At 43.3% G+C, this 25,803-nt stretch overlaps 1 protein-coding gene across 1 annotated transcript in view; it reads left to right on the top strand.

Moving 5' to 3' along the window:
• The window catches only part of LOC120980023 (mucin-5B-like), a 175,892-nt gene that overhangs the window by 41,689 nt on the left and 108,400 nt on the right, over positions 1 to 25,803 (top strand). The window contains exons 2-4 of the mRNA XM_040408888.1: positions 5,063 to 5,321; positions 18,755 to 18,866; positions 20,673 to 20,760. Of these exons, the coding sequence (XP_040264822.1) occupies positions 5,063 to 5,321; positions 18,755 to 18,866; positions 20,673 to 20,760 (459 nt within the window). The remainder of the gene's footprint in view (positions 1 to 5,062; positions 5,322 to 18,754; positions 18,867 to 20,672; positions 20,761 to 25,803) is intronic.

Below are 25,803 nucleotides of genomic sequence, written 5' to 3'. Positions count from 1 at the left end.
CACTAGCGTTTCTATTTTCCGGAATTAAGATCCATCATAGGGTCTCAAATTCAATACCGGAAAAAAATGCTTCAGTTTTGTCCCCATTCATTGTCAATGGGGACAAAACGCAACTGAACAGAACAAAATGCTCCAAAATGCATTCCATTCCGTTCTCATACCGGAGAGCAATCCCGTCCTGGGATGCGGAGCAAGACCCAGAATGCAAGTCAATGGGGACGGATCCATTTTCTCTGACACAATAGAAAACGGATCCGTCCTCCATTGACTTTCTATGGTGTTCATGACAGATCAGTCTTGGGTATGTTAAAGATAATACAACCGGATCCGTTCATAATGGATGCAGACGGTTGTAGGTTGTGTTATCAGTAACGGAAGCGTTTTTGCTGAACCCTGCCGGATCCAGCAAAAACGCAAGTGTGAAAGTAGTCTAAGACAAATAATAGGAGCGGAGTGAGATGTGGTTTAAAATAAGACCACTGCCCTTTCTCTGTAATTTAGTTTTATTTTAGAGAATAGACCTCACTTACCCCTCTTACTAGGCTTTTATGACATACCCCATGGGCATACATACATAGAAGCAGACCATTTAATTACTATGGAGCCTACAATTAGGTGAAGGCATATGGACTGTGAGAAAATTGAAAATAGTCCTAGGGTCATGTTCCAAGTCTGCTCTAAAAGAAAAAGTCATGGGAATGGGAGTTTACTACAGGTGCTGGCCACTTCTGCACTGAGATGATGATGATAAGGTGTTGTGGCATTTTTCAGACCCAGCAAGAAGACCCTATTTTGGTTTTTGCCATGCCTGCTCCATGTACATCTCTTCCACATCCTTTACATATTCCATACATGTATGTCAGGGGAATCTGACCTTTGGTGAACATATTTTATACAATGCAAAACTGATTAAATAGTTAATTCCTTTTCAATAGTGCTCACAGTTAGCTCCATATATTGTCAAGAATGTTATAATTTCAACCTAGATTAAGGCTACTTATCAATGAAAAATACATTTCTGATATTTTTTGCATAACATGCTTTCTTATCTTGTATTGTAATATACACTCACCTAAAGAATTATTAGGAACACCTGTTCTATTTCTCATTAATGCAATTATCTAGTCAGCCAATCACATGGCAGTTGCTTCAATGCATTTAGGGGTGTGGTCCTGGTCAAGACAATCTCCTGAACTCCAAACTGAATGTCAGAATGGGAAAGAAAGGTGATTTAAGCAATTTTGAGCGTGGCATGGTTGTTGGTGCCAGACGGGCCGGTCTGAGTATTTCACAATCTGCTCAGTTACTGGGATTTTCAAGCACAACCATTTCTAGGGTTTACAAAGAATGGTGTGAAAAGGGAAAAACATCCAGTATGCGGCAGTCCTGTGGGCAAAAATGCCTTGTGGATGATAGAGGTCAGAGAACAATGGGCCGACTGATTCAAGCTGATAGAAGAGCAACGTTGACTGAAATAATCACTCGTTACAACCGAGGTATGCAGCAAAGCATTTGTGAAGCCACAACACGCACAACCTTGAGGCGGATGGGCTACAACAGCAGAAGACCCCACCGGGTACCACTCATCTCCACTACAAATTGGAAAAAGAGGCTACAATTTGCACGACCTCACCAAAATTGGACTGTTGAAGACTGGAAAAATGTTGCCTGGTCTGATGAGTCTCGATTTCTGTTGAGACATTCAAATGGTAGAGTCCGAATTTGGCGTAAACAGAATGAGAACATGTAACCATCCTTTGATGGCTACTTCCAGCAGGATAATGCACCATGTCACAAAGCTCGAATCATTTCAAATTGGTTTCTTGAACATGACAATGAGTTCACTGTACTAAAATGGCCCCCACAGTCACCAGATATCAACCCAATAGAGCTTGGGTCCCAGCAGGTATTGGCAATGTATGGCAGGTATTACTATATCTTCTGCTTCTATCATGTGCCTGGAGCTCCCTTGCAGGATTAGTCATCTGCTTATGGCTCTGTAATATGTGGCAGGAATCTGTACCTCCTGCTCTGTCTATCTTCTGCTGTGTATGGGACTGACTAGCTCAGGAGGAATTTGGCTTCTCCTGGTCTCTGGATGTTACTCACAGTTTGCTCACAGGGTAAGGTTCTTCCTGGAGTTCTGGAGGTGGCTACTTGCTTGTCACCAGCTGAGGCTGAAGGCTCAGGCTGGGAATGGTGATCTTTGGTCTCAGCCGAGACAAGATTCTGGTTTGGGATCCCTAGAACTGGGAGCTCCTACCAGCACAGCCTTCCCCTAGCCGGGGTGGCTGGAACACTAACTCTAACTTCCTTCTCTCCCCATGAGGCAGGACATGGGCGAGCCCACTCTGCTCAAAGAGGGGGGAGCTAAACTGGAATAAACTATTTAGAAACACTAAACTGAACAGGTTGTAGCGGGGTAAAAGAGTTTCGTAACATAACTCTGGGATGTTACACTTGCTTGTGGGCCAATGAGAAGGTTGCAATGTCTTTGTCTGAGCTTAGCAACATCCCTAGCAACCAATAGGAAAGCTGCCTACCCCTTACTATATAAGAATCTCCCCTGCAGCCATTTTCTGCTGTTTTTTAAAGTTCTGAGAGAGACAGCAGTGTCATTGCTGTGCTCTGTGCTTTCCACACTACATTAGATACTGTAGATAGTTAGCTTATATATATAATACAGATAGTTAGTGGGAGATAGTCAGTGTAGGTTAGATAGTGATATAGTGTAGCTGTTGCAGTGCAGGGTGTTAGCTTTGTGTGATAGGTTCTGCTGTCCATACATACATGCAGACCTGCTAAAATTTGAAGTTTCACGTATTGCGCCAAAATATTTGCATCATTAGTGCCGATTAGCACAATCGCGAATATATTGGAGCACTCTAACTGTATATAAAGCAATTTTTAATGTTCTGCTGTGCCAACCATTTTCTCCAGTCTCAGGAAACTTCTAGCAGCTTGAAAAATGTAGCAAAAGTGACCCACGCCTGTACTTCATGTGCATTACGCAAATATAACATTGCCGATTTTCTTTGCAATCAAGAAAATAATCTTGAATTTATGAATTCGCAAATATATGACGAATATTCGCCCAAATATTTGTGAAATTCGAATATAGCCCCTGCCACTCATCACTAGCCACAGCCTGCATTGAGGCACGAAGCTAACCTGGGGTTCGGGCCTGCAGGTAAGAAAAGGGGAGCAGTAAACTGCTTGGCGCCGCTGGGACAGAGGCAGGCGCGGAGCAGTGGTGGCCACCAGCCTCTTCTATCACAGGTTTAGTTTATCATGTTTATGATATTTCACATTTTAGTTTAATTACTATAAAAAACATAAATATAACAATACTATCTCTGCATACGTTATTTTTCCTACTCACAGATATGTCCACCCTTACTTTTCTATGAATTTCATTAAGGATTCTTAATTTCTTATTAAACATATTCAATAGGTTATTATGAAATGCAAGCCTCAGCAGTTTACAACAACCACTGGAGGTTATCTTATAGCACAAACAACTCCTGACAAAGTATCTCAAAATCCTGCATTCTTTTGAAAGCTGAGAAGCCTGCCTCTGTATCTTACAGTTATCAGTAGAACACTGAAGACAAAGTATCCTTAGCAATTTTTAGTTAGAGGGGACACTTTATAAGCAGTTTTCTAATAAAAGTTTTCATAATTCCCTAATAATGTATATTACAAAAGCAATCACAATCACAGTCCCTATGCATTAAAAAAGGTGAAATGAAAGTTACACTTTATTCTTTTCTTTTCTTTTATTCTAAAATATTTTATTTCCATAAAATATACATATTTTCAGTATTAAGTATTTCAATATTTTGCTTTTAAAAATATAACATTTAACCTTTTTGTTTTATAGGACATTGTTTCAAACTATGAGCTTCATTGTATCTCTAAGTGCCCTTTAACATGGTTCAGTGATCTGGAATGATTGTTCATGTGAACATTCTTTTTCGCTGAATTATTGCTCCCTGCCATGTGAACATGCTGCCAATCCCTTGAAAATGATCACTGCTCTGTGTAAACCTGCCGCCCATCACCTGACAAATGAGCAAAATGCTTGTTTGTTGGATAATTGCATATTTTATGCAGTCTTAAAAATGTTTGTCGGCAGCACATTTGTCTGTTAACCCCTTAGTGCATAATGCCGTACATGTGCATCATTATGCGTAAGGGCTCATATGGAGCCGGCTTCTGTGCTGAGCCTGCTCCATACATGGTGTATGCCAGCTGTTTAAGATCGGGATCGGCGATGGATATCACATGGACCATAATACTGTAGTTCTCTATTATGGTCTATGGCACAAGCGATCAGAATATTGCAGGTTAGCCCCCTTTTCCCATTTTACATATAAAAATATCTAAAAAATGAAAAAAAAAAATACATTTATTGCTGTGTCGAAAAATGTCTTAACTATTGAAATATTAAAACAATATGTGAATGCTGTAATGGAAAATAGAATTACACAATTCACCATTTTTAATCACCTTGTTCCCCCTAAAAAGAATTGAAGATTGAATAATAGTGATAAAAAAGTTGTCCCTACCCCAAAAATGGTACCAATAAAAACTTCAGTTTGTCATGAAAAAAACCCAGCTCTGTAGACCGAAATATAAAAAAGTTATGTCTGTCAGAAAATAGAGATGCAAAGAATATTTAGATGTTTTTCAAAGCTTTTATTTTATTTTTTTCAATTAATAAAACAAAGACTATACAAATTTGGTATCAACATAATCGTATTGACCTGTAGAATAAGGACACATTGTTATTTTTAGTGCACCCAAAAAACCTTGGTAGAATTGTGCAAAAAGTGGATAACCACTTTAAGGGAAGAAAGAGGGGATATGCTACTGACAAAATACAACTTTATGGGCATGAACGATTGTAGCTGATTAAACTTTGCCTAGTTGAAGTTTAGAGTTTTTGTAGCTCTTCTGCAAAAAAAAAAGGTATGATGCTGCACTAGGGTTAATAAAGTAATGCTATTTATTCGCTATCCAGTGTAATATTTAATTTTGTTCTCTTTTTTTCAAACAGTTCAAAAAACGAAGGATTCCAGAAAATACTGCAGCACGTGGGGAATGTATCACTTTAAGACCTTTGATGACAGAAATTTCAATTTTGAAGGACAATGTGCATATGATTTCTCCATGGACTGCCACTCTGAATTTCCTTTCTTTCACATCATCATACACAGATCTACTGGAGGAGAAGGCAACATAGTATACTTTACAGCAAAAATTGATGATGTCTATGTGGTTGTGAGTCCAGCAGGAATCCTCATAGATGGCAAAGAGTGAGTGACAAAATACTGATTTCATTTTTTAATGTAATGAAAAGTGCTATTGATGTGGTCAATTTTTACTAGCAGCTTAAGGCCTCATTCACACGACCATGCTGTTTTTTGCGGACCGCAAACCGCGGATCCGCAAGAAACGGAAGCCGCCCGTGTGCCTTCCGCAATTTGCGGAACTGAACAGGCGGCCCATTGAAGACATGCCTATTCTTGTCCGCAAAACGGACAAGAATAGGACATGCTATATTTTTTTCGCGGGGCCTCGGAACGGAGAAACGGATGCGGACAGCACACGGAGTGCTGTCCGCATCTTTTGCGACCCCATTGAAGTGAATGGGTCCGCACTCGAGCCGCAAAAACTGCGGCTCGGATGCGGACCCGAAAAACTGTTAATTTGCGCTCTTTCTCTAACCCCACCCCCAATTAAGTGCTGAAGGACAGCAATAGCAAACAATGTTTGACTGTGTTAACAAATAGTATGTTTAAAAACACACTTTACTGTTTGTATGTGTAATGCGTTTTCATATTAATAGGCTTCCAAGAATTGTCCCATATTGGAGGTAGATGGTATTTAAACACAGTGTGTTGTAGGGAAAAAAACTGTAGCCTGTTGACACCAAGCATCCAAAAATTATGGCTCAGGGAACACATCCCTTCCCCTGTTTATACACACATGTTAATGTCAGAAGAAAAAGTGATTTGTTCTGCACAAGCTTCTAAAAATTATGCCTTAATGGGGTAAAATGCCTGCCCATATTTATACACACAAAAGTGTTAGTTGTCAGCTGTGAGAAGAAAAAGTGGCTTGTTATTCACAAGCATCCAAAAATTATACCTTAATGGGGGTAGAATGCCTACCTATATTTATAGTAGGAGAAAATTCTGATCAGGCGCAAAATCACTGGTTCCAATGAGTCTCTGTTGGTGAATCTTCTTTATTTACATAATAAGTAATTATGCATAGAACAACGCGTTTCGGGGCTCAAACTGTCCCCTTCATCAGGTTAGCATATGGTCACAATATCTAGTGGTAGTTATGGGTTTATATAGACAGAAAAAAACGCCAAAAAACGGATTACCTGGGAGCTGCCCACAGCTGGGAGGGGCTAGCCCCAGGTGTACTATCATATATTCCATCAGCATGTCAAAATATCAAGTAAACAGTATATATAACCTTAGCTAGTGCGAATAGCAGATTGGTAAATTGATACTTGTATTATGAGTGTTTTTTTGGGAACTAAATGCATAGATACATAAGATCTGGCCAGCAGACTGGAGTCACATGACCGCTACATTGCGATCATGTGATGTGGGCAGGCCGGCTACTATGTGCGGTGAGCATATACACGTGTTAATTGTCAGAAGAAAGAGTGGCTTATTATGAACAAGCCTGCAAATATTCTCTCTTTTAATTGTAAGCAGAAATGTTACTTTATAGATATTAAATGGGTAGAGGTATAGTGGCATGTGGCTGCAATAATTGTGATAGCATTAACACCACAGCATGAAACAGACTAGACAGTAGATGTTTAGGGGTAGTAGTGACAACTATGTAGCAGCAATAGTAGTGGCAGTATAGGTAAGCAAAGTATCAGTAGCGGATTAGTAGCTGAGGTGGTAGGAGCAGCAGCAGCTACTAATCATGATTGTAGGCAGGCAGACAGCAGTATGATGGGGTGCCATCAGCCAGGGCATACTATTCATTGGCCTCTGCCGAAGTATAGAAATCCTCTCGGATCCATGCCTCATTCATTTTTATAAAAGTAATGTTTTGTACACTGGCTGATGCAACCTCTGCTGCTTGTGGTAGCAGGGACAGCAGGAGCTGGATGACTGCGGGGTTGGAGAGGGGTCCCAGACATGCAGGAGGCAGGCGGATGAAAGCTGCAACAAGTAGCGTAGCATACACAGTGTGTCCTGGTAATAAAGTAATTTGGCCTCCCTTTCAGCAAGAGAAAAACATTCCCTCATTTTACTTTGATAGCGAGGATCAAAAAGCATGGCTATACAGTAATTATCAGACTGCTTCATGTGAATGAAATGCTTGTCTGTACATAAGCAAGCAAGCATACAGCTTGCCATGCTGGCCAGCATGCCCGAGGACCCACTGAGGTGATTGGTCATCATGGTCAGTGTCATCATCATCATCCTTATCCTACTGCTCCACCAGTGGCTACTCTTGCCCAGGACGATCAGCAGTAACACTTCACTTTGCACATATGATAGGAGGGGGAGTGGCAGTGACACTATGCCTTGCTGCTGTTGTGCATGGATGATGTCCATTGAGAAGGAGATAGACGAGGTGGATAAGCACCTGGTGTGGGAATGAGACCAACACAATTGTAGAGGTGTCAATAGGACCTCCACAGAGGGAGAAGGAAGACACTTGTTGTGCCAGCTGTTGGCCACTTCTATTTCCCCATTGGACTGGGTGATGCTGCTGCATGTGCTGCAACAGAGATCTTTAAGAAATTGCACACAGCAATGCTTTTGTCTTCTGGCACTGTGAAGAAAAACTACTATAGGGGTGTGGCCAAGCAGCCGAGTGAGATGGCAGCCTGAATCTGAGCTCCTGCTCCACCGAAGCGTCTCAGACCTGCTAAACCCCACCAATATCCACCAAACTGATATTGATTCATCTCTCTAAGCTCCCTACATGCCTCCATGATGACCAGAGGCAGGAAAAGCTTGAAGCAACAGGGAAAACTGGACTTTTTCTTCGCCCATGAGAAAATCAAAGATGGCGCCGGAGAAAACGGCACACGGAGCACGCCTGGCTCTAGCTCTTCATCATCAGCGGGCCCGCGCTCACCTGCCTACCTCCCGCAGAACAAGTCTCCCTCCAGCACCTCTCTAGCGGAGTCTCCTCCTGCAGCGACTTCACCCAGACCTCAGCAGATGGCAGAGGGGATTCTTCCCGCGTGTCCCGGGAGCGCAGACATACAGGCCTCACCGACAGCTAGTCCGGACAAGCAGAGACCGAGACATCATGGTCCCCGTGACTCCAGTGAGTGCACAGCTTCCCCTACGGGCCAGCCGGGCATGCCCTCCATACATGAAGCGTTACAGGGCCTGCAAACGACAGACCAACCCGCTTCAGGAACCCTGATAAAGGACATGTTGCTGGCGTTTCACCACTTCATAACGGCGCAGATCTCGAGGTCGATCGTACCGATCCAGACCACTGTTAGGGAGCTGGGAGATAAAATGGAACATGTGGAAACTAAAATGGGAGAATTTGCTACCTTCCATAATACGCTCATAGATTCCCTTGAGCTTCTCTCAGAAGAGGTCACCCAGCTCAAAGCAAAAATAGCAGATCTGGAGGACCGTTCCCGCCGGAACAACCTCAAATTGCGGGGGGTCCCAGAAGATGTTACTGCATCTGAGCTGACAGTCTATATTCAGAAGATGATAAAAATGCTTCTACCCAGATGTGCTGATCGTGACCTTATAATTGACAGGGCACACAGAATTGTTAAGCCCAAACACCTACCGGACGACGTCCCAAGAGATGTACTGGCTAGGGTGCATTTTTTCCACATTAAGGAACAAGTCCTCACTGCTGCGAGGAAATTGGAAGTTCTACCTGCCCCATATGCTGAGGTAAAACTTTTTGTGGACCTTTCTGCGGCGACACTGCAACTCCGAAAGTCTCTTGCCCCTATTACAACCGCTTTGAGAGCACACTCCATTGCTTATAGATCGGGATTCCCCGTCAAGCTTTTGATTCACAAGGATGGCTCTTTTGTGGTGATCCGATCAGTCGCTGAAGGCAAAGCGACCCTTGCATCTTGGAACATTACAGTGGAATCCTTACAGGACTCTGATGCTCCTAGACGTCATCACACATCTGGAGAGTGGCAGCTGGTGGAAAATAGGCGAAGGAAGAAAGCGCACCAAGGGGGTTAAATCGGTTATTATCCCTATGGAGCAGTAGCCTCACTATTCTCTATTATGGCATTTGGCAGGACTCTTCCCCCTACTGATGTCGAGGCGCATACATGTGCCTTACTTATATCCCTTTCCCCGTTTTGTCCTACCACTAGGGCAATGTTTGTTGTGACTCCTCAGTCATTGTTCATGCTTTTTATTCTCCAGTTCTGGTTTTCTACATATTTTTGGCAGAGCACTATCTTTAATTGCACTTACATTATGTGTGTGTTCATTGCTGCCGGGACAGCGTCTCCCTCCGCTTCAATACATCTCCTGCGTAATCAGTGGCGTACCACCCATAGAGGCAGACCACGCCATTGCTATGGGGCCCGCGGCACTGGGGGGCCCGGAGCGCAGAGAAGGCCCCGCCCCCATACCATTTGGCCCCGCCCACTCATGACATGCGGCTATGCGGCTGCTTTTCTTCTCAGGCTCAGCCAACTCTTCTTCCGCAATCTCCGCCGCCAGCCAGCCGCCCCCCGCCCGGAGCGCTGAGTAGCGCTCGCTGGCCAATCAGCACAAGGCAACTCTGTTGAGGCAGCTACTGATTGGCCAGTGTGCGGCGTGTGCAAGGGAGGCAGGAGAATCGGTTCGCCAGTGTGCCTGAGGAGCAGAGCTGCAGAGGAGACGAAGTCAGAACTTGAAGCACCCTGTCGGACTGTCCCACTCCCTGGCCTGAACGCAGAGAGCAGACTCAGTCAGCACAGCAGAGACTAGGTATGATGATAATGTCAGACTCAGATACCATTTTACTCAGAAATTGTCAGACACTGACAGCCTGACAGGCCAGGCACAGGCAGCAAGAGAGAGGAGGGGTGGGGAGGGGGACAGCCAGGACAGGGTGGGACATTCAATCCCACTCCAGTGAGCCCTGTTATCCTCTATGAGCCCCAAAATGCCCATGGGGGAGAAGTAGGAAGAAAGCACACTGTCCTGAGAATTTTTTGGGGGCATTAGGGGTTGGGGGGGGGGGCTCATAGAGGACAGTGTGCTTTCCTCCTACAACTACCTACTCCTTCCTAACAACCCCCTTCCCCCCCCCCCCCCGGCATTTTGGAGGGCATTAGGGGTTGGATATTAACCCCTCTAACTTCTTGCTGCTAATGCTGAGTGTGCACATAGCCACCAAATGATATTTCACCAACCAGCCAAACCCCCCCCCCCCCCACACACGCACACACACAAACACATGCGCATATGTGCACACTCAGCATCAGCAGCAAGGAGTTAAAGGGGTTTAAAGAGTTAAGGAGTTTAAAGAGTTAAGTTTTAAGGAGTTAAAGGGGTACAAATACATGTACATTTTATACGTTACTGCAACAAAGTTGGTTAATAATAAAATAAAAATGTTTATCCCTAACAGTTTCAGTAGGTCATGTATAAATTTATTTAATGGGGGTGTGGCATGAGAGGAGCCAGGTCAGGAAGTGGGAGGGGCTATGGTGGGTAGTGGGTGGGGTTAAGGGGCCCAATTCAGATTTTTGCTATGGGGCCCAGTGATTTGTATGTACACCCCTGCCTGCGTTCATAGCAATACAGAATACCTATGGTACTAAAGCTTAGCTCTTTAAACGTTAGGGGGCTTAATAGCCCATACAAGCGCAATATGATGTGGAGGGAGGCTCTCTCTCTACAGTGTGATATTTTTTGTGCTCAGGAGACGCATATAATTGCTGCGGATGCTGATCGCATCAAGCATAGATGTTTCCCAGTTATTCTTCAGGCCCACTGCACCAAAAAGAAACGGGGGGTGTTGCTGGCAATCAGGAATACTGTAGCTTACTCTGCTGTGTCATCCATTGTCGACTCCGGAGGGCGGTAGATTATACATGTTTGCTATTTAAACAACATTCTCTACACCTTAGTGCGTATATATGCACCCAATGCACACTCCCAGCGCTTCCTCCAAAACCTATTCAGTAAATTTCAGTCTGTACAGCAAGGAAGGGTCCTCATATGTGGTGATTTTAATATGGTTCCTGATGCACCCATAGACTCCTCCTCCCCTATGAGACGAAATCCCCACACATTGATGAATCTCCTATCCAAAATGTCCCTATATGACATTTGGCGCTTACATCATGCCATGGAACGGGACTATACGTATTTCTCCCCTTCTCATCTTACATACTCTCGTATAGACCTTGTCTTGGTGGATAGAGATTCCCTCTCAACCATTACAAGCTCTGAAATAGGAATAATTACATGGTCAGACCATGCCCCTGTCACCGCCCCCCCGAATCCAACATGGAGGGTAAATGATTATTTACTTGCAGATTTAGACTGTCAGAAAGAGGTAAAAGATGCTTTGTCTGAATACTTCCTGAACAATGTGAATACAGTAGATAACCCATCTATTGTTTAGGCAGCACATAAGGCTTATATCAGAGGTATTTTTATTAAGATAGGGCATAGGGCCAAAAAGAAGAGAGAACACCTCACTACGTATCTGCTGAACAAAATCAGAGCACTAGAGATTCTGAATAAGACATCTCCCTCTCCTCTTTATTCAGAAGAGCTTCGCTCCCTTAGGGCACAGCTGGGGGAGCACATGCTGCATAAGTATGAACTGTCCTTAAAAAAAGTCAAAGCCATGTATTATTCTCAGGCGAACAAAGCGGGGAAGTTATTGGCAAGTAGAATTAAGTGCAGAACCCAAAATTCCCGTATTGCTTTTCTCTGGGACTCCACTAAAACCCACAAAATTTATGATCCAAAAGCGATTGCTAATAGGTTTATGACCTTCTACTGAAACCTTTATAACCTAGCTGATAATAAGGAGGTGGTTCAGCCTGCTGATTGTGACATTAGCAGTTTTCTTGATTCCCTCTCATTACCTTCCATGTCTGAGGAACACAAAATACGGGTATGCCAGCCCATCACACTTGATAAGATAATGGGTATAATCAAAAAGCTGCCTCACCACAAAAGCCCTGGACCAGATGGTCTGTCTAATTCCTATTATAAATTTTTCTCTGAACTTCTGGGCCCGCATCTCCACTTGTCTTTATCAAGGATCCTGACAGATGGGCACATGCCTAGAGAAATGCTAGATTCAACTATTGTCACCTTGCCAAAGCCGGGCAAAGAACCAACTACCCCCCAAAACTTCCGGCCTATCTCCTTTCTCAACACCAACCTCAAAATATATGCCAAGCTACTGGCAAATAGATTGGCAGCAATCATCCCGACCTTAGTAGCTCCTGACCAAGTGGGATTTGTCCTGGGTAGGCAGATTACAGACAACTCCAGGAGAGTATTTAACTTACTAGACAGAGTCAATAGGCTGAGAATACCCGCGGTGTTCCTTACCCTGGACGCTGAGAAGGCGTTCGACCGGGTGAATTGGTCATTTGCCTTCTCGGTACTCCAAAAAATGGGGTTCCCTGCTGCTCTAATTAGAGCCATAGAAGCATTATACAAGGGCCCGCAGCCCGAGTTTTGGCCAATGGTGTTCTGTTAGACACCTTTAATCTCTCAAACGGTACTAGGCAGGGATGCCCCCTGTCCCCTCTAATATTCATACTGTCCCTAGAATCACTGGCACAGGCTATCAGACAAGCTGAAAACATCTCAGGGATTCGAATCGGTGATAGGCAGCACACTCTTTCCTTATATGCAGACAAAATAATCCTTTCCCTAACCAACCCTGTCCAGTCTCTACAGGAAGTTAGGAAGGTTATTTATGCATATGGCTCTCTATCGTTTTACAAACTCAATGAAGGAAAATCCCAAGCCCTTCCCCTCTTTATCCCCAACCGAATGCTAGAGCATCTAAAAGAGCTTTACCCCTGGGACTGGCAGACCACAGGTGTCCAATACCTAGGTGTTCAACTCACCCCCACTATTCAGAAGCTGTATGATGCACACTTTCCTAGATTTCTCCTGGACCTCCAAAAGGAATTAGGGAACATCGCGAAATTGGAGATATCATGGCTCGGCAGAATGGCAACCTTTCAGCAGCATGTGTTCCCTAAGCTTCTCTATCTGTTCAGAATCCTCCCACTGGAACTGCCTAGTTCCTTCTTTAATGCCGTTAATAAACTGCTTAATGGGTTCATTTGGAACAAGGGACCCCCCCCGCATTGCTAGGTCGGTTATGTCCAGATTCAAAATATTCGGAGGATTAAGTCTTCCAAATATTTATGATTATTACCTAGCCACCAGAGTACATCAACTTAAAGAATGGTGGACCTCTGACAATCCCAAACACTGGGTCCACATCGAGCAGACGCTTGCCCCAACCCACAATCTGAAGGCGATAATGCTGGCTTCCCTCTTTAGGGAGGTACCGTTACATTCCCTGCCGTACCTACTTTCCACTTCTCTGAATATTTGGAAACTGTATCATAGCAGCGGTCATGGCGTAACCGCTTCTATAGGGAAATTCACCCCGATAGAGGCATTACAATACCTTCTTCCTGACCTTTTTCTGGCAGGGTGGAGAGAAGGGGGTGTAGTAACGGTTGCAGATCTACTTTCTCAGGCAGGTTTGAACTCATTTGAAAACTTGCAGAACAGATTTAACATACATAAAAGGGATTTTTATAAATATTTGAGGATCCGTCATTTATTAGCCTCCAACCCTACACTAATAGTAAACTCACACATGGAGCTTCTGAATCAATGGGCTCTGAAACAATCCAAATGGAAAGGAGTCCGCTCACTTTACTCATTTCTAGGCAGCAAAAACTCCTTTGTAAAAACCGCCCCCATTGCATCATGGGAACTGGAATTGGGACGCAGTATCCTCCCAGCACAGTGGTCCACAGCTATAAATTATGCGACCAAGAGGTTGAAATGTGTGTCACATCTTGAATCTTACTCAAAAACATTACTCAGGTGGTACTTCACCCCCCTGAGACTAAGTCGCATTTTCCCTGGCTCGGGGCTGCTGTGCTGGAGGGGATGCGGCGGCAGAGGAACCCTATTACATATACTTTGGGATTGCCCCCTGTTAAAAGAATTGTGGTCTAGCATTTTTCAACTAGTTGAAATGGCAACCGGTCGCAAGCTAAATAGAGATCCAGCCCTGCCCTTGCTATTTATAGATCTTACAGAAGTCCCGTATAACTTCAGGACCATATCTATGCACCTGTTTTTAGCCACGAAACTGGCCATTACTAGGTACTGGAAAAGTTCAGTAATCCCGACGGTACAGGAGATTGTAAGAGATGTGGATACTACTAGAACTTATGAAAAAATGTTAGCACACAAAAATTTCATGATGAGTAGATTTGAAATAGAATGGGCACAATGGACCAACCTATCCCCTAACAGATCGTCTATATACTGTATGTTCTATACCTGTCACACTGATTATGCTCGCTAAAGTAGGTGATACACACTACGATAACTTGATTAATGTAGATCTCTCTGCCTTTTTCTTATGTTCTTGTTATTTTCTATGTTTTCTTATATTTTTTGTCAGCTCTACCTAGATTTATTACTTTACCAGATATTGACACCTCAGGTAACATGATGCTGTGTCTTGATGTTCTATACAATGCACTAGTAGGAGTACACTTTATTGTTCTACTCCTGATAACTCATGCACAGTGTTCTCTGTATATTATTATATCATACTATGTACGGATATTTTTGTACCGATCCTTTGTATGCTATATCTTTGGTTAATCTGGATAAATGAAAAAATCCTCAATAAAGATATATTGAACGATAAAAACTACTATACCACACTCCACACAGAGCTAGTGTCACCCGAGCGTGGCTCAGATCTGGCACGTTTTGAGCCTGCACCCACAGTATCAACGGCATCATCAGTTCCTCAGTTCACTATAATAGAAGAAGATCTGGTCCTGGCAGTTTTTGTTAGGCTCTGGCCATATGTTACTTCTGTTTTTTATTGGTGCTGCCGCTACCACCACCCTCCTACTTTTTTTGTTACCTCCTTATCAGTACCTTGGTCAAGCTACTAGGTGCTGTCCAACACACAATTATTGTGAGAATCCTCACCCTCCCTACGATTTTTATCATAAAGTGTTATGTCATCTTGGGCTCCTTGTCCCCCCTCCTGATTCCCTGCTCTGTATTTGTCCATAGTCCTATTATTGCTACCATTGCCCCTACCGCCACCATTGTGGCTAGAGGTGCTACTACTACCACCATCACCAACACAGCTATGCATGGCATCCCTTGACTCCCCCTGAACCTCATGGCAGTCCTAAGGCTGACTGTTTCCACACAACACATCCACAAGGAGACTCTCTTGATTATCTTCTATAGCATATGGTGGGGTTTTCTTGCCTCTTCTTAGGAAAAAAGAAGGCACTCCACTATGAAGGGGCAGTGAAGACAGAGAGAATGCAACTGAAAGGCTTCTCTGGGATTGTAAGAAGGAGAAGCTGGAAGAATGCTTTGACCCCTGACTCAGAGGCCCAGTTTCAGACTCAGAGGTAACCTCCACACCATCCTGCTGTGACTGAGAGGATGAATGAGCCATTCAGTCCACAATCTCATACTCTTTGTTCTTAGTGCACCACTAGTGTGCAAGCACGAGCACCACTGATGGATTGCAGGGTGGTTGTAACTATTGAAACAAGCAGTATATAATGTGATAGAAAAATTAACCAAAGGAGACAATATAAATAATAACAGTACATTAGTAAGCGCCTTGTATTAACTTTCTCTACATGATGAATGGATGCGGACAGCACACATATAATATTTGTGTGCTGTCCACATTTTTTTGCGGCCCCATAGAAATTAATGGGTCCGCATTTGACCCGTAAAAAATGAAAACTGAAAATACGTTTGTGTGCATGAGGCCTAAGCATGTATACATATGTACATAGCTCTCAGTCACTGATAGTTTACCGCGGGCGGTCATAAAGGGCTGTCTCACTTCAGCAAGTGGCATTTATAATGTAAAAAAAGTTAATACAAAGGACTTACTAATGTATTGTTATTATCCATATTGCTTCCTTTGCTGGCTTGGTTCATTTTTCCATTACATTATACACGGCTGTAATCTAGCAGTGGTGGTCGTGCTTGCACACTATAAGAAAAATTGCCGGGTGGTGGCCGTGGCGTGGGAGCTCATGTAAGTTGGTGCTTTTTACTATAGTGTGCAAGCGCAGCCATGCTACTGGACTGGTGGCCGTAACCACGGAAACATTCTCTGCATAATAAATGCTATTTGCTGAAGTGGCTGGCAAAACCCCTTTAAATAAAAAGTCATGGGTTTGGTAAATACGGTACTAGCAAATTTCCTCTTCTACAAACACACGGCACACTTTGGGAATAATGCAGTGTTGTCGGGGGAAATTTCTTTGAACTATGTGATTTGAATTTAATATCACTGGTTCAGCAATGACATTTTTGTATTATTCATAAAACATATGATGCACTGCAATAATGCATCCACTTACCACCAATATAAAGATGCAGTGTTAGGGGTGAAATTTCTTTGAACTATGCAATAATGCGTCTACCTACCAGTTATATAATGTTAAAGCTTTGGCAGTGAAATTTTGTTGAACTCTGTTTTCAATATCTAGCATAAATATAGCGTTATTGCCATAAATGCTTTTTCTATAATGCAACATGTTTAATAATATGGATGGATATAATGTGCTGAAAAAAATGTGAGATTGCTCTGCGTTTGCAGCAGAATGCTAATGGGGTGCTGTGCTAACAATAAATCAATATAGAAACTTAAGGTTTTGAAAAAAAATTTACTGTCTCTCTGATCATATAAAAAATATGATTTTTTTTTCTTGCAGGTGGTTGGTTTTGTAAGCTATATATGTATAGGTGTACAGTCGCTAGGAAAGCATAAAGAAAGTGCACCATAGGGTAGTATGTTCCAATTAATTATGGCAAATTGATAGAACTAAAAAGTGAAGGCTCTCCTTAAAGAGTTGTGCTATCAATAGGGACAACTCTACGGTAGGTTTAGCACTTTACGTGCAAATTCGCGTGTCCTCTTGTCGGTTTTGTGCTGCCGTAGTATCCAAAAGGTTCCAGAGAGAATGCCCAATTTTCTCCAAAAGGCAAAGTAGTAACGGTATCAGGATACAATCAAGGCACAAAAGACACCGGCCAGGACACTCGTGTGAAGAGAATCTTCTTCTTTATTGAGTTTTTTTCTTTTTTATGTCAAATAAAACAAACAACGCGTTTTGGAGGTACATAAGCCTCCTTCATCAGGTTAAAAATACTCTTTTTTTTAACCTGATTAAGGAGGCTTAAGTACCTCCGAAAGGCGTTGTTTGTTTTATTTGACATAAAAAAGAAAAAATCTCAATAAAGAAGAAGATTCTCTTCACACGAGTGTCCTGGCCGGTGTCTTTTGCGCCTTGATTGCATCCTGAAACCATTACTGGTTTTGTAAGCTAGACTGAATTATAGCAGTAAGCAGCTTTAAAGGCTATATACACCTTTGTGGACTTTTTTTTAGGATTGCATTTTACTCATTTCAGGCTAAAAATATTTTTTTTCAATTGGTCTTTATTAAAAATATTGAGCCATTCTGTCACAAAGGGTTAAATGTTTTTCTAGCTGTGTGCATCCTACTTTTACTTTGGTCATCTATTAACCCTTATTTTTGAATTACCAAGAAGTCATAAACACTTATTAAAACCAAATTCTTATCAGTAAGATAAGGATTGAGCTTTGATGTGTGTTTATAAGGTCAGAGAGCAGAGATAAGGAGCTCTCTGACTGATAGAAAAGAGAGAAAATTCTGATCCCTCAATAGCAACTCATCGCACCAGTTGGGGTTAAATAACTTATTGCCAGCTGAAAGATAATCGCTCATGCAGTAATTATCCAATAGGAGGCTCATAACTATTTGCTTAGTTAAATCCAGGTGGCGACTTTTTTTTTGGACAGGCAGTGTAGTTTACCTATATTGGCCCTAATCACACTACAGTAATTGCTTGTGACTGTGTATACAGCAAAATCTTTTTTTTTTTGCACACACTTCAGACACACTCCATAGTCAGAAGCTGAACACACTATGGCACTTCTGCTAGTTCAGCATAGGCATCTCCCTGCCTACTGCCCCTCTGGCTGATGAGGCTGTTTTTAAGCCTCTGAGCCAAACAGGGCAAGTCTTCCCCCCTTACTTCCAAGCAGTGTCATGTGATCCTCCTTCTTCTTCCTCCCTTATGGTTTGTCTCACCAACAGTAAAATGGCACTGGGCTTCTTACATGATCCACCCAAAACGAATCAAAAAATTTGATTCATTTTGCAGACAAATTTTTGGGATATTCAAAACAAATCTGATTAGTTTACAATTATTTGCTCATCCTTAATTCTAATCTTTTGCATAGAAGACACTTTTGCATCAGTTAAACTCTAGAGTTCCTATATTAATGGGTCTTCCCTTAAATTACATTATATTTTGTTTTATAAATCTCCCTCTTTTTCTTGATGTGCAGTTAAATAACCGCACAGTCAATTTGATTACCAATAAGAAGATTTAATTCTTTACATGACTTATAGAAAACACTTGGAACTTGCTTTTCAGCTTCATCGATTATGAAAAAAAGAATGGAATTGAAGTAAAAGACACTTGTGAAAACCTTGAAATCTTAGGAAATGGTATAAAAGTTATCTGGAACTGGGGGGATAGCCTTAAGGTAAGCAGGCCTTTGTACTATGCTTAAAATTGGTTCTCCCACAGCTCTTGTACCTATACGATCACAATGATGTATAGCAGTCTGTGGGAAATACATATATGCCATATTGTGTCCAGGGGATAAAGTGTACCTATGACAAATAAGAACATTTTCACTAGCTGAAGACTTTAAGGCACACCCATTTATTTTGAAAGTCTCTCCTTGCTTCTGATTCATAGGAGATTGTTATTGTTATCTGTCGTATTACAGTATAGTAGAGCTTCAGCTCGGTCATGGTCACTGTTTCTACTAGCTCACATTACAGTTGTTACCTCCATTACTCACTGGAAAGAGAGATTGTCTGTCTGTTACTAAAGAGCATTAAACAATCATCTTTTTACCCAGATTACTGAATATAAACTATTAGGTGTATACCCTAGCAGGGTTTCTGGTATAACACAGAAGGCATGCTTTAAATGGTCACTAACTTTTCAAACAACTTATTCTCAATGGTCACTTTAGTTGAACCTGAACAAAAATGTGCAAATTTCACCACAAAAACCTTTTTGGAATCCCTGCCCTTAGAGGTATTTATCTAGCTATTTGGCAGTCCACTCATTGTTATTAAGAGAATCCTGTCCCTAGCAGCAAGGAGCGCTAGACAGACTGAAGGACGTGGGGTGGGGGTAGTCCTTCTACACAGGCAGCTCCTGAGCTCAGTGAGAGTCTACTTATGTGTAGAGGCCCTTCTCCTATCCAAAACTTAGTGCCGGAAAGCTGCCATCTCAGACTGCTGATTTATGTGCATGGACTGTCACGTCTGCCCTCTGCTACTCAATGCAAGTTGACTTCTTATCCCTGTGATAATGGAATTCTTCATAACCAGCTTGTGTGCCTGTTAATACAGTGCTTTTAGTTTCTTTATTAGTCATCATTCCTTTTAATCATCATTCTCTCTGTAAGTTTTGTCATGGACATTTTCCATGTCTGTTTAGTCATCCCAATATGTGTCCTGTCTCTTTACTCTGGCTGTGCTGTAATCCCCATGTGGACACATCCATCAGCTCAAAAAATGCTGCTGTACAACAGTGGAGCAATGAGAAGCCAAAAACATAGCACCTGGACAATCGGAGAGGCTTGAATATAATCTAAACCATCTTCCCAGCCAGAACTCCAATTTTTTGGAGGTATTGCAGAAAAATACGTTACTCTTTAAAGGTTTATTCCCATCTCGGACATTTATGACATATCCACAGGATACGCCATAAATGCTTGATTTCTGCAGGTATCTCTTTTGGGAACCACACCTATGTCAGAGTGGTGGTCCACTGGACCTAGTCTTGATGTTTCTTCAAACTGAGAGGTGGCCACATATGTGTGACTCTCTCTAATCACTTTTATGGGAATTGCTAAAACATTTACAGTTGTTCATTGAAAGTCCTCTTTATAGAATGACATTGTTTGTCAGCAGAGCTTCCCCTTTTTACATAGGTGATGAGCTGGCGACAAAATTTCTATGTCGACATAAAAGATGTTGCAGTGATCACGACAACAACTGAGCACATTCTGAAAACCCATCATCACTCTCCAAATGGTGGAATTTGACCGAAAGCTCAGTGTAGTTTTAGGCAAAAATACACATCAGCAAAACAATTTCAATGCAGGTCATAAATTTCACCTGCATTGTCTCCACTGACAGTCTTATTAGAATGGCTTGCTGCTGGTTTGTCCTACTTTAAATAGAAACATATTCTTTATAAACCTAAAATATTCCTACCATTGCATTCTACTGATCGGTCTAAATATGTAGATATAATTTTTTTCAAGGTGGAATTAGAAGAACAGTACATGAAGAAGGTCTGTGGATTGTGTGGCGATTATGATAACAATGGAATGAATGATATCCAGTGGAGAGGTTGGTAAAGAATTAATTGTTTACTAATAGGTACTGTACATACCGAAAACTGGTAAAGAAATGTAAAATATTGTTTACTCAAAAGATTTCTCCAGTCTGATTGATTGTGGCTCATGATGCAGGTGTCTCCACTGTCCTTTCGGTCTTCATTGTACCCTAATTTCACCAAGATATCCATTGCTTTTAGTTTACATGCCATACAGGTGGTCATAAGACATGCCCTGAAGTCTTATTCTTCCAGGCTACTTATGATTCTGCAACAGCAATATCTGCACCAACATCCACATCCTTTGTCGTATATATATGTTTTATGAAATGTTCTTGTGGATATTTCCAGAACATTCCATAGCAAAAACACTGGGGCAGATTTATCAGTGTTTGGATTGAACAATGTATTAATGAAGCTCCTATGGCACTTTACAAAATCATTGTCTGGGCTTTAGTATTACATTTAATAAAAATAAAATTCTGATCCTTTTTTTTTAAACAAAAAAAGCATCAAAAAGGTCTAACCACCATACAATATTATATTACCAGCATAATGTTACTGAATATAAACACCATACAAAGATAAATAATACCATACAGTGATAATATAGTGGTGGCTATAATGTTACACAGGCACTGTTCAGGCGGGTATATAAGTGAATGCAATACAATAAAATCCAATGACTTACAGCTAACACATGTAGAGTCGTTCACATTTCCTGTTTTTTCCATCTGGCCTAGACCATGATGACTACTTTCAGCCATTACTTGTGTCCGCAGAGTTTGAAACAAAGAAATTTTTGGCCTCTCACTTTTCTAGCATCCTCCCTACCTTTTTCAGTCTATACAAAGTCCCCATCCTCCTGATACTATCTATATATACTCCCTAGAAAGTAACAGTAATTTATTGCCAATGGCATCCATTGGGGTCAGTGACACTGGTGCAGGGTGCCGAGGGGTCAGGCAAAATTGTAGTCTGGGACAGTCCAGGGTCAGGGCAGGCAGAATACATGTCTATTGGTAAATGGTCCAAGGTTAGGGTGGGCAGCGGAGGGATCCAATACAAAAGTCAGGCAGCAGATAGTCCAGTAAACAGGCTGAGGTTGGTATACAGGCAGACAATCAGAAACAACACACCTTCGCTTTGGAACCTATTACTCAGGCTCTCTCCCACAGGGGGAAAGTGCCTTAAGTACCCCAGGGTTGCCAGCCATTGGCTGTTGGGGTGTGCATGCTGGCCATTAAGATCTGGAAGGAGTGCACATGAGCCCTACGGGCAGAGGAGGAGAGGCCTTACCTGTAAGCAAGCTTCAGTCTGCAAGGAGGGACAGAGCAGATGGGCAGCCTGACCCACCAGGAAGAAGGCAGCAGTAGGCAGATTCAGGCCACTGAGTGAGGTACGTAATTAGGGAAGTGGCAGCTTGTAGCCGCAACTGTAAAACATTTCTACCAGGATCTTAAGCCTATGTACAGTATTTATACCCTCCTTCAAGAAATGTCTGAACTTGACAAACAAACCATTTGTAGCTTTTTGTATACAAACTTTGTCAGATTTTAAGAAAATACTACACCTATACATGCTAGGCTCAATACCACAATGTGGTGTCGTATATATGCCACAAAAAAAACTAGAATAGCTACACCACACAATATATTCAAATGATCAAAAAGACCAACAATTTAGACCGTTGCCGCTTGATGGTCCTAAGTTATGTAGAGGCACTGGCTTCTACATAACTTAGGTGCTTTACCGGAGGCCGTGCAACTTGCATAAATATATGCCAACTTTCTTTCTGGCGTAGATTTAAGCAGTTTTCTATGCCAAAAACAGACGTAGAAAAGGATGAATCAGAAGGGCCATACAATGTCACAGTAATCTGTCACATGGCCTAGGCGCCGAGCTTCAAAACCAACTACAGCCACTATACATTGTACGGCACTGGGCTTGGTAAGCTATGAGGAGACCACAGGGTTCATGTGAGCTCTGCAGACTCCTCTAATAGCTCATTGGTGATGGTGGTGCAGGGGTTTAGAGGATAGGTCATCAATATGTAAATCCGGGGCAACAACTTTAACAAAAGAGTTGTGATGAGCGGCAGGGGTCATATTCGAATTCGCAATATTTCGCAAATATTTTGTAGAATATTCGTCGAATATTCAAGAATTCAAATATTCGTTATATTCTAAAGATTTTTTACTCGAAAAATCGGCAAGGTAATGAATGCGTAATATGCAAATATTACGCGATCAATACAGGCGTGGGTCAAAAACGAATATGCAGCACTATAGAATATAGTGCTATATATTAGTATTTTAGAATATTCATAATTTTTTTCCATCTGAAGTCATGATTCCTCCCTGCTTAAAGAGGACCTTTCACCGATTATTACACTATGAACTAACTATACAGACATGTAGAGCGGCGCCCGAGGATCTCACTGCACTTACTATTATCCCTGGGCGCCGCTCCGTTCTCCTGCTATGCCCTCCGGTATCTCCGTTCCCTAAGTTATGGTAGGCGGAGTCTTCCCTTGTTCTTCTGTAGTGCTGGCCAATCGCATTGCAGAGCTCACAGCCTGGGAGAAAATAACCTCCCAGGCTGTGAGCTCTGCGCTGCGATTGGCCAGCGCTAGAGCAGAACAAGGGCAGACTCCGCCTACCATATCTTAGTGACTGGAATCTCCGCCTACTATAACTTAGTGAGCGGAGATACCGGAGGGCATAGCAGGAGAACGGAGCGGCGCCCAGGGATAATAGTAAGTGCAGTGAGATCCCAGGGCGCCGCTCTACATGTCTGTATAGTTAGTTCATAGTGTAATAATTGGTGAAAGATCCTCTTTAAGTACCGTATTTTCCAGCGTATAAGACGACTTTCTAATACTAGAAATTATTTTCAAAAGTCGGGGGTCGTCTTATACGCCGGGTATATTCAGATCTGATGGTATATTCTAACCCCCAGGCGTTCCCATGGTGATGCCCTTGCCTGGGGGTTAGAATATACAGGGCCCCGCCGCTCACAGGAGTACATTTATAAACTGTTATATAACTTTAATCAGCGCTCATCTCTTTACTAGGGTACCTTACTCTCAGCTCCAGTAACAGGCAGTGCGGGAGGCGCTCACTCACTGACGTCACGTGCCTGCTCCTTCCACTAGGCGGCGCAGACGCCTGACGTCAGTGAGTGAGTGCCGCCCGCACTGCCTGTTACCGGAGCTGAGAGTAAGGTACCCTAGTAAAGAGATGAGCGCTTATTAAAGTTAAAGTTACGGATTACAGTTTATAAATGTACTCCTGTGAGCGTCAGGGAGGGGGATCTGTGGATGGCACTGTTTAGGGGGGGGATTTGTGGATGGCACTGTTTAGGGGAGGATCTGTGGATGGCACTTTTATGGGGACGGGAATCTGTGGATGGCACTGTTTAGGGGGGATCTGTGGATGGCACTGTTATGGGAGGGGGATTTGTGGATGGCACTGTTTAGGGGGGATCTGTGGATGGCACTGTTTAGGGGGATCTGTGGATGGCACTGTTATGGGGAGGGGGATCTGTGGATGGAACTATTTATTGGGATCTGTGGATGGCACTGTTTAGGGGGGGGATCTGTGGATGGCACTGTTTAGGGGAGGATCTGTGGATGGCACTTTTATGGGGAGGGGGATCTGTGGATGGCACTGTTTAGGGGGGATCTGTGGATGGCACTGTTATGGGGAGGGGGATCTGTGGATGGCGCTGTTTAGGGGGGATCTGTGGATGGCACTGTTTGGGGAGGGATCTGTGGATGGCACTGTTTAGGGGGGATCTGTGGATGGCACTGTTATGGGAAGGGGGATCTGTGGATGGCACTGTTTAGGGGGATCTGTGGATGGCACTGTTATGGGAAGGGGGATCTGTGGATCGCACTGTTTAGGGGGATCTGTGGATGGCACTGTTATGGGGAGGGGGATCTGTGGATGGCACTGTTTAGGGGGATCTGTGGATGGCACTGTTTGGGGAGGGATCTGTGGATGGCACTGTTTAGGGGGGATCTGTGGATGGCACTGTTATGGGAGGGGGATCTGTGGATGGCACTGTCATGGGGGATCTGTGGATGGCACTGTTATGGGGAGGGGGATCTGTGGATGGCACTGTTATGGGGAGGGGGATCTGTGGATGGAACTGTTTAGGGGGATCTGTGGATGGCACTGTTTAGGGGGATCTGTGGATGGCACTGTTATGAGGAGGGGGATTTGTGGATGGCACTGTTTAGGGGGATCTGTGGATGGCACTGTTATAGGAAGGGGGATCTGTGGATGGCACTGTTTAGGGGGGATCTGTGGATGGCACTGTTATGGGGGGATCTGTGGATGGCACTGTTTAGGGGGGATCTGTGGATGGCACTGTTATGGGGAGGGGGATCTGTGGATGGCACTGTTTAGGGGGGATCTGTGGATGGCACTGTGTAGGGGGATCTGTGGATGGCACTGTTATGGGGAGGGGGATCTGTGGATGGCACTGTTTAGGGGGGATCTGTGGATGGCACTGTTTAGGGGGGATCTGTGGATGGCACTGTTATGGGAGGGGGATCTGTGGATGGCACTGTCATGGGGGGATCTGTGGATGGCACTGTTATGGGGAGGGGGATCTGTGGATGGCACTGTTATGGGGAGGGGGATCTGTGGATGGAACTGTTTAGGGGGATCTGTGGATGGCACTGTTTAGGGGGATCTGTGGATGGCACTGTTATGAGGAGGGGGATTTGTGGATGGCACTGTTTAGGGGGATCTGTGGATGGCACTGTTATAGGAAGGGGGATCTGTGGATGGCACTGTTATGGGGGGATCTGTGGATGGCACTGTTTAGGGGGGATCTGTGGATGGCACTGTTTAGGGGGGATCTGTGGATGGCACTGTTATGGGGAGGGGGATCTGTGGATGGCACTGTTTAGGGGGGATCTGTGGATGGCACTGTGTAGGGGGATCTGTGGATGGCACTGTTTAGGGGGGATCTGTGGATGGTACTGTTTAGGGGGGATCTGTGGATGGCACTGTTTATGGGGGATCTGTGGATGGCACTGTTAT

This window comes from Bufo bufo, chromosome 10, assembly GCF_905171765.1.
Source record: "Bufo bufo chromosome 10, aBufBuf1.1, whole genome shotgun sequence".
In the NCBI taxonomy this organism is placed as follows: domain Eukaryota; kingdom Metazoa; phylum Chordata; class Amphibia; order Anura; family Bufonidae; genus Bufo; species Bufo bufo.
The sequence above is the reverse complement of the archived record's forward strand: the minus strand, read 5'-3'. Positions and strand labels throughout refer to the sequence as shown.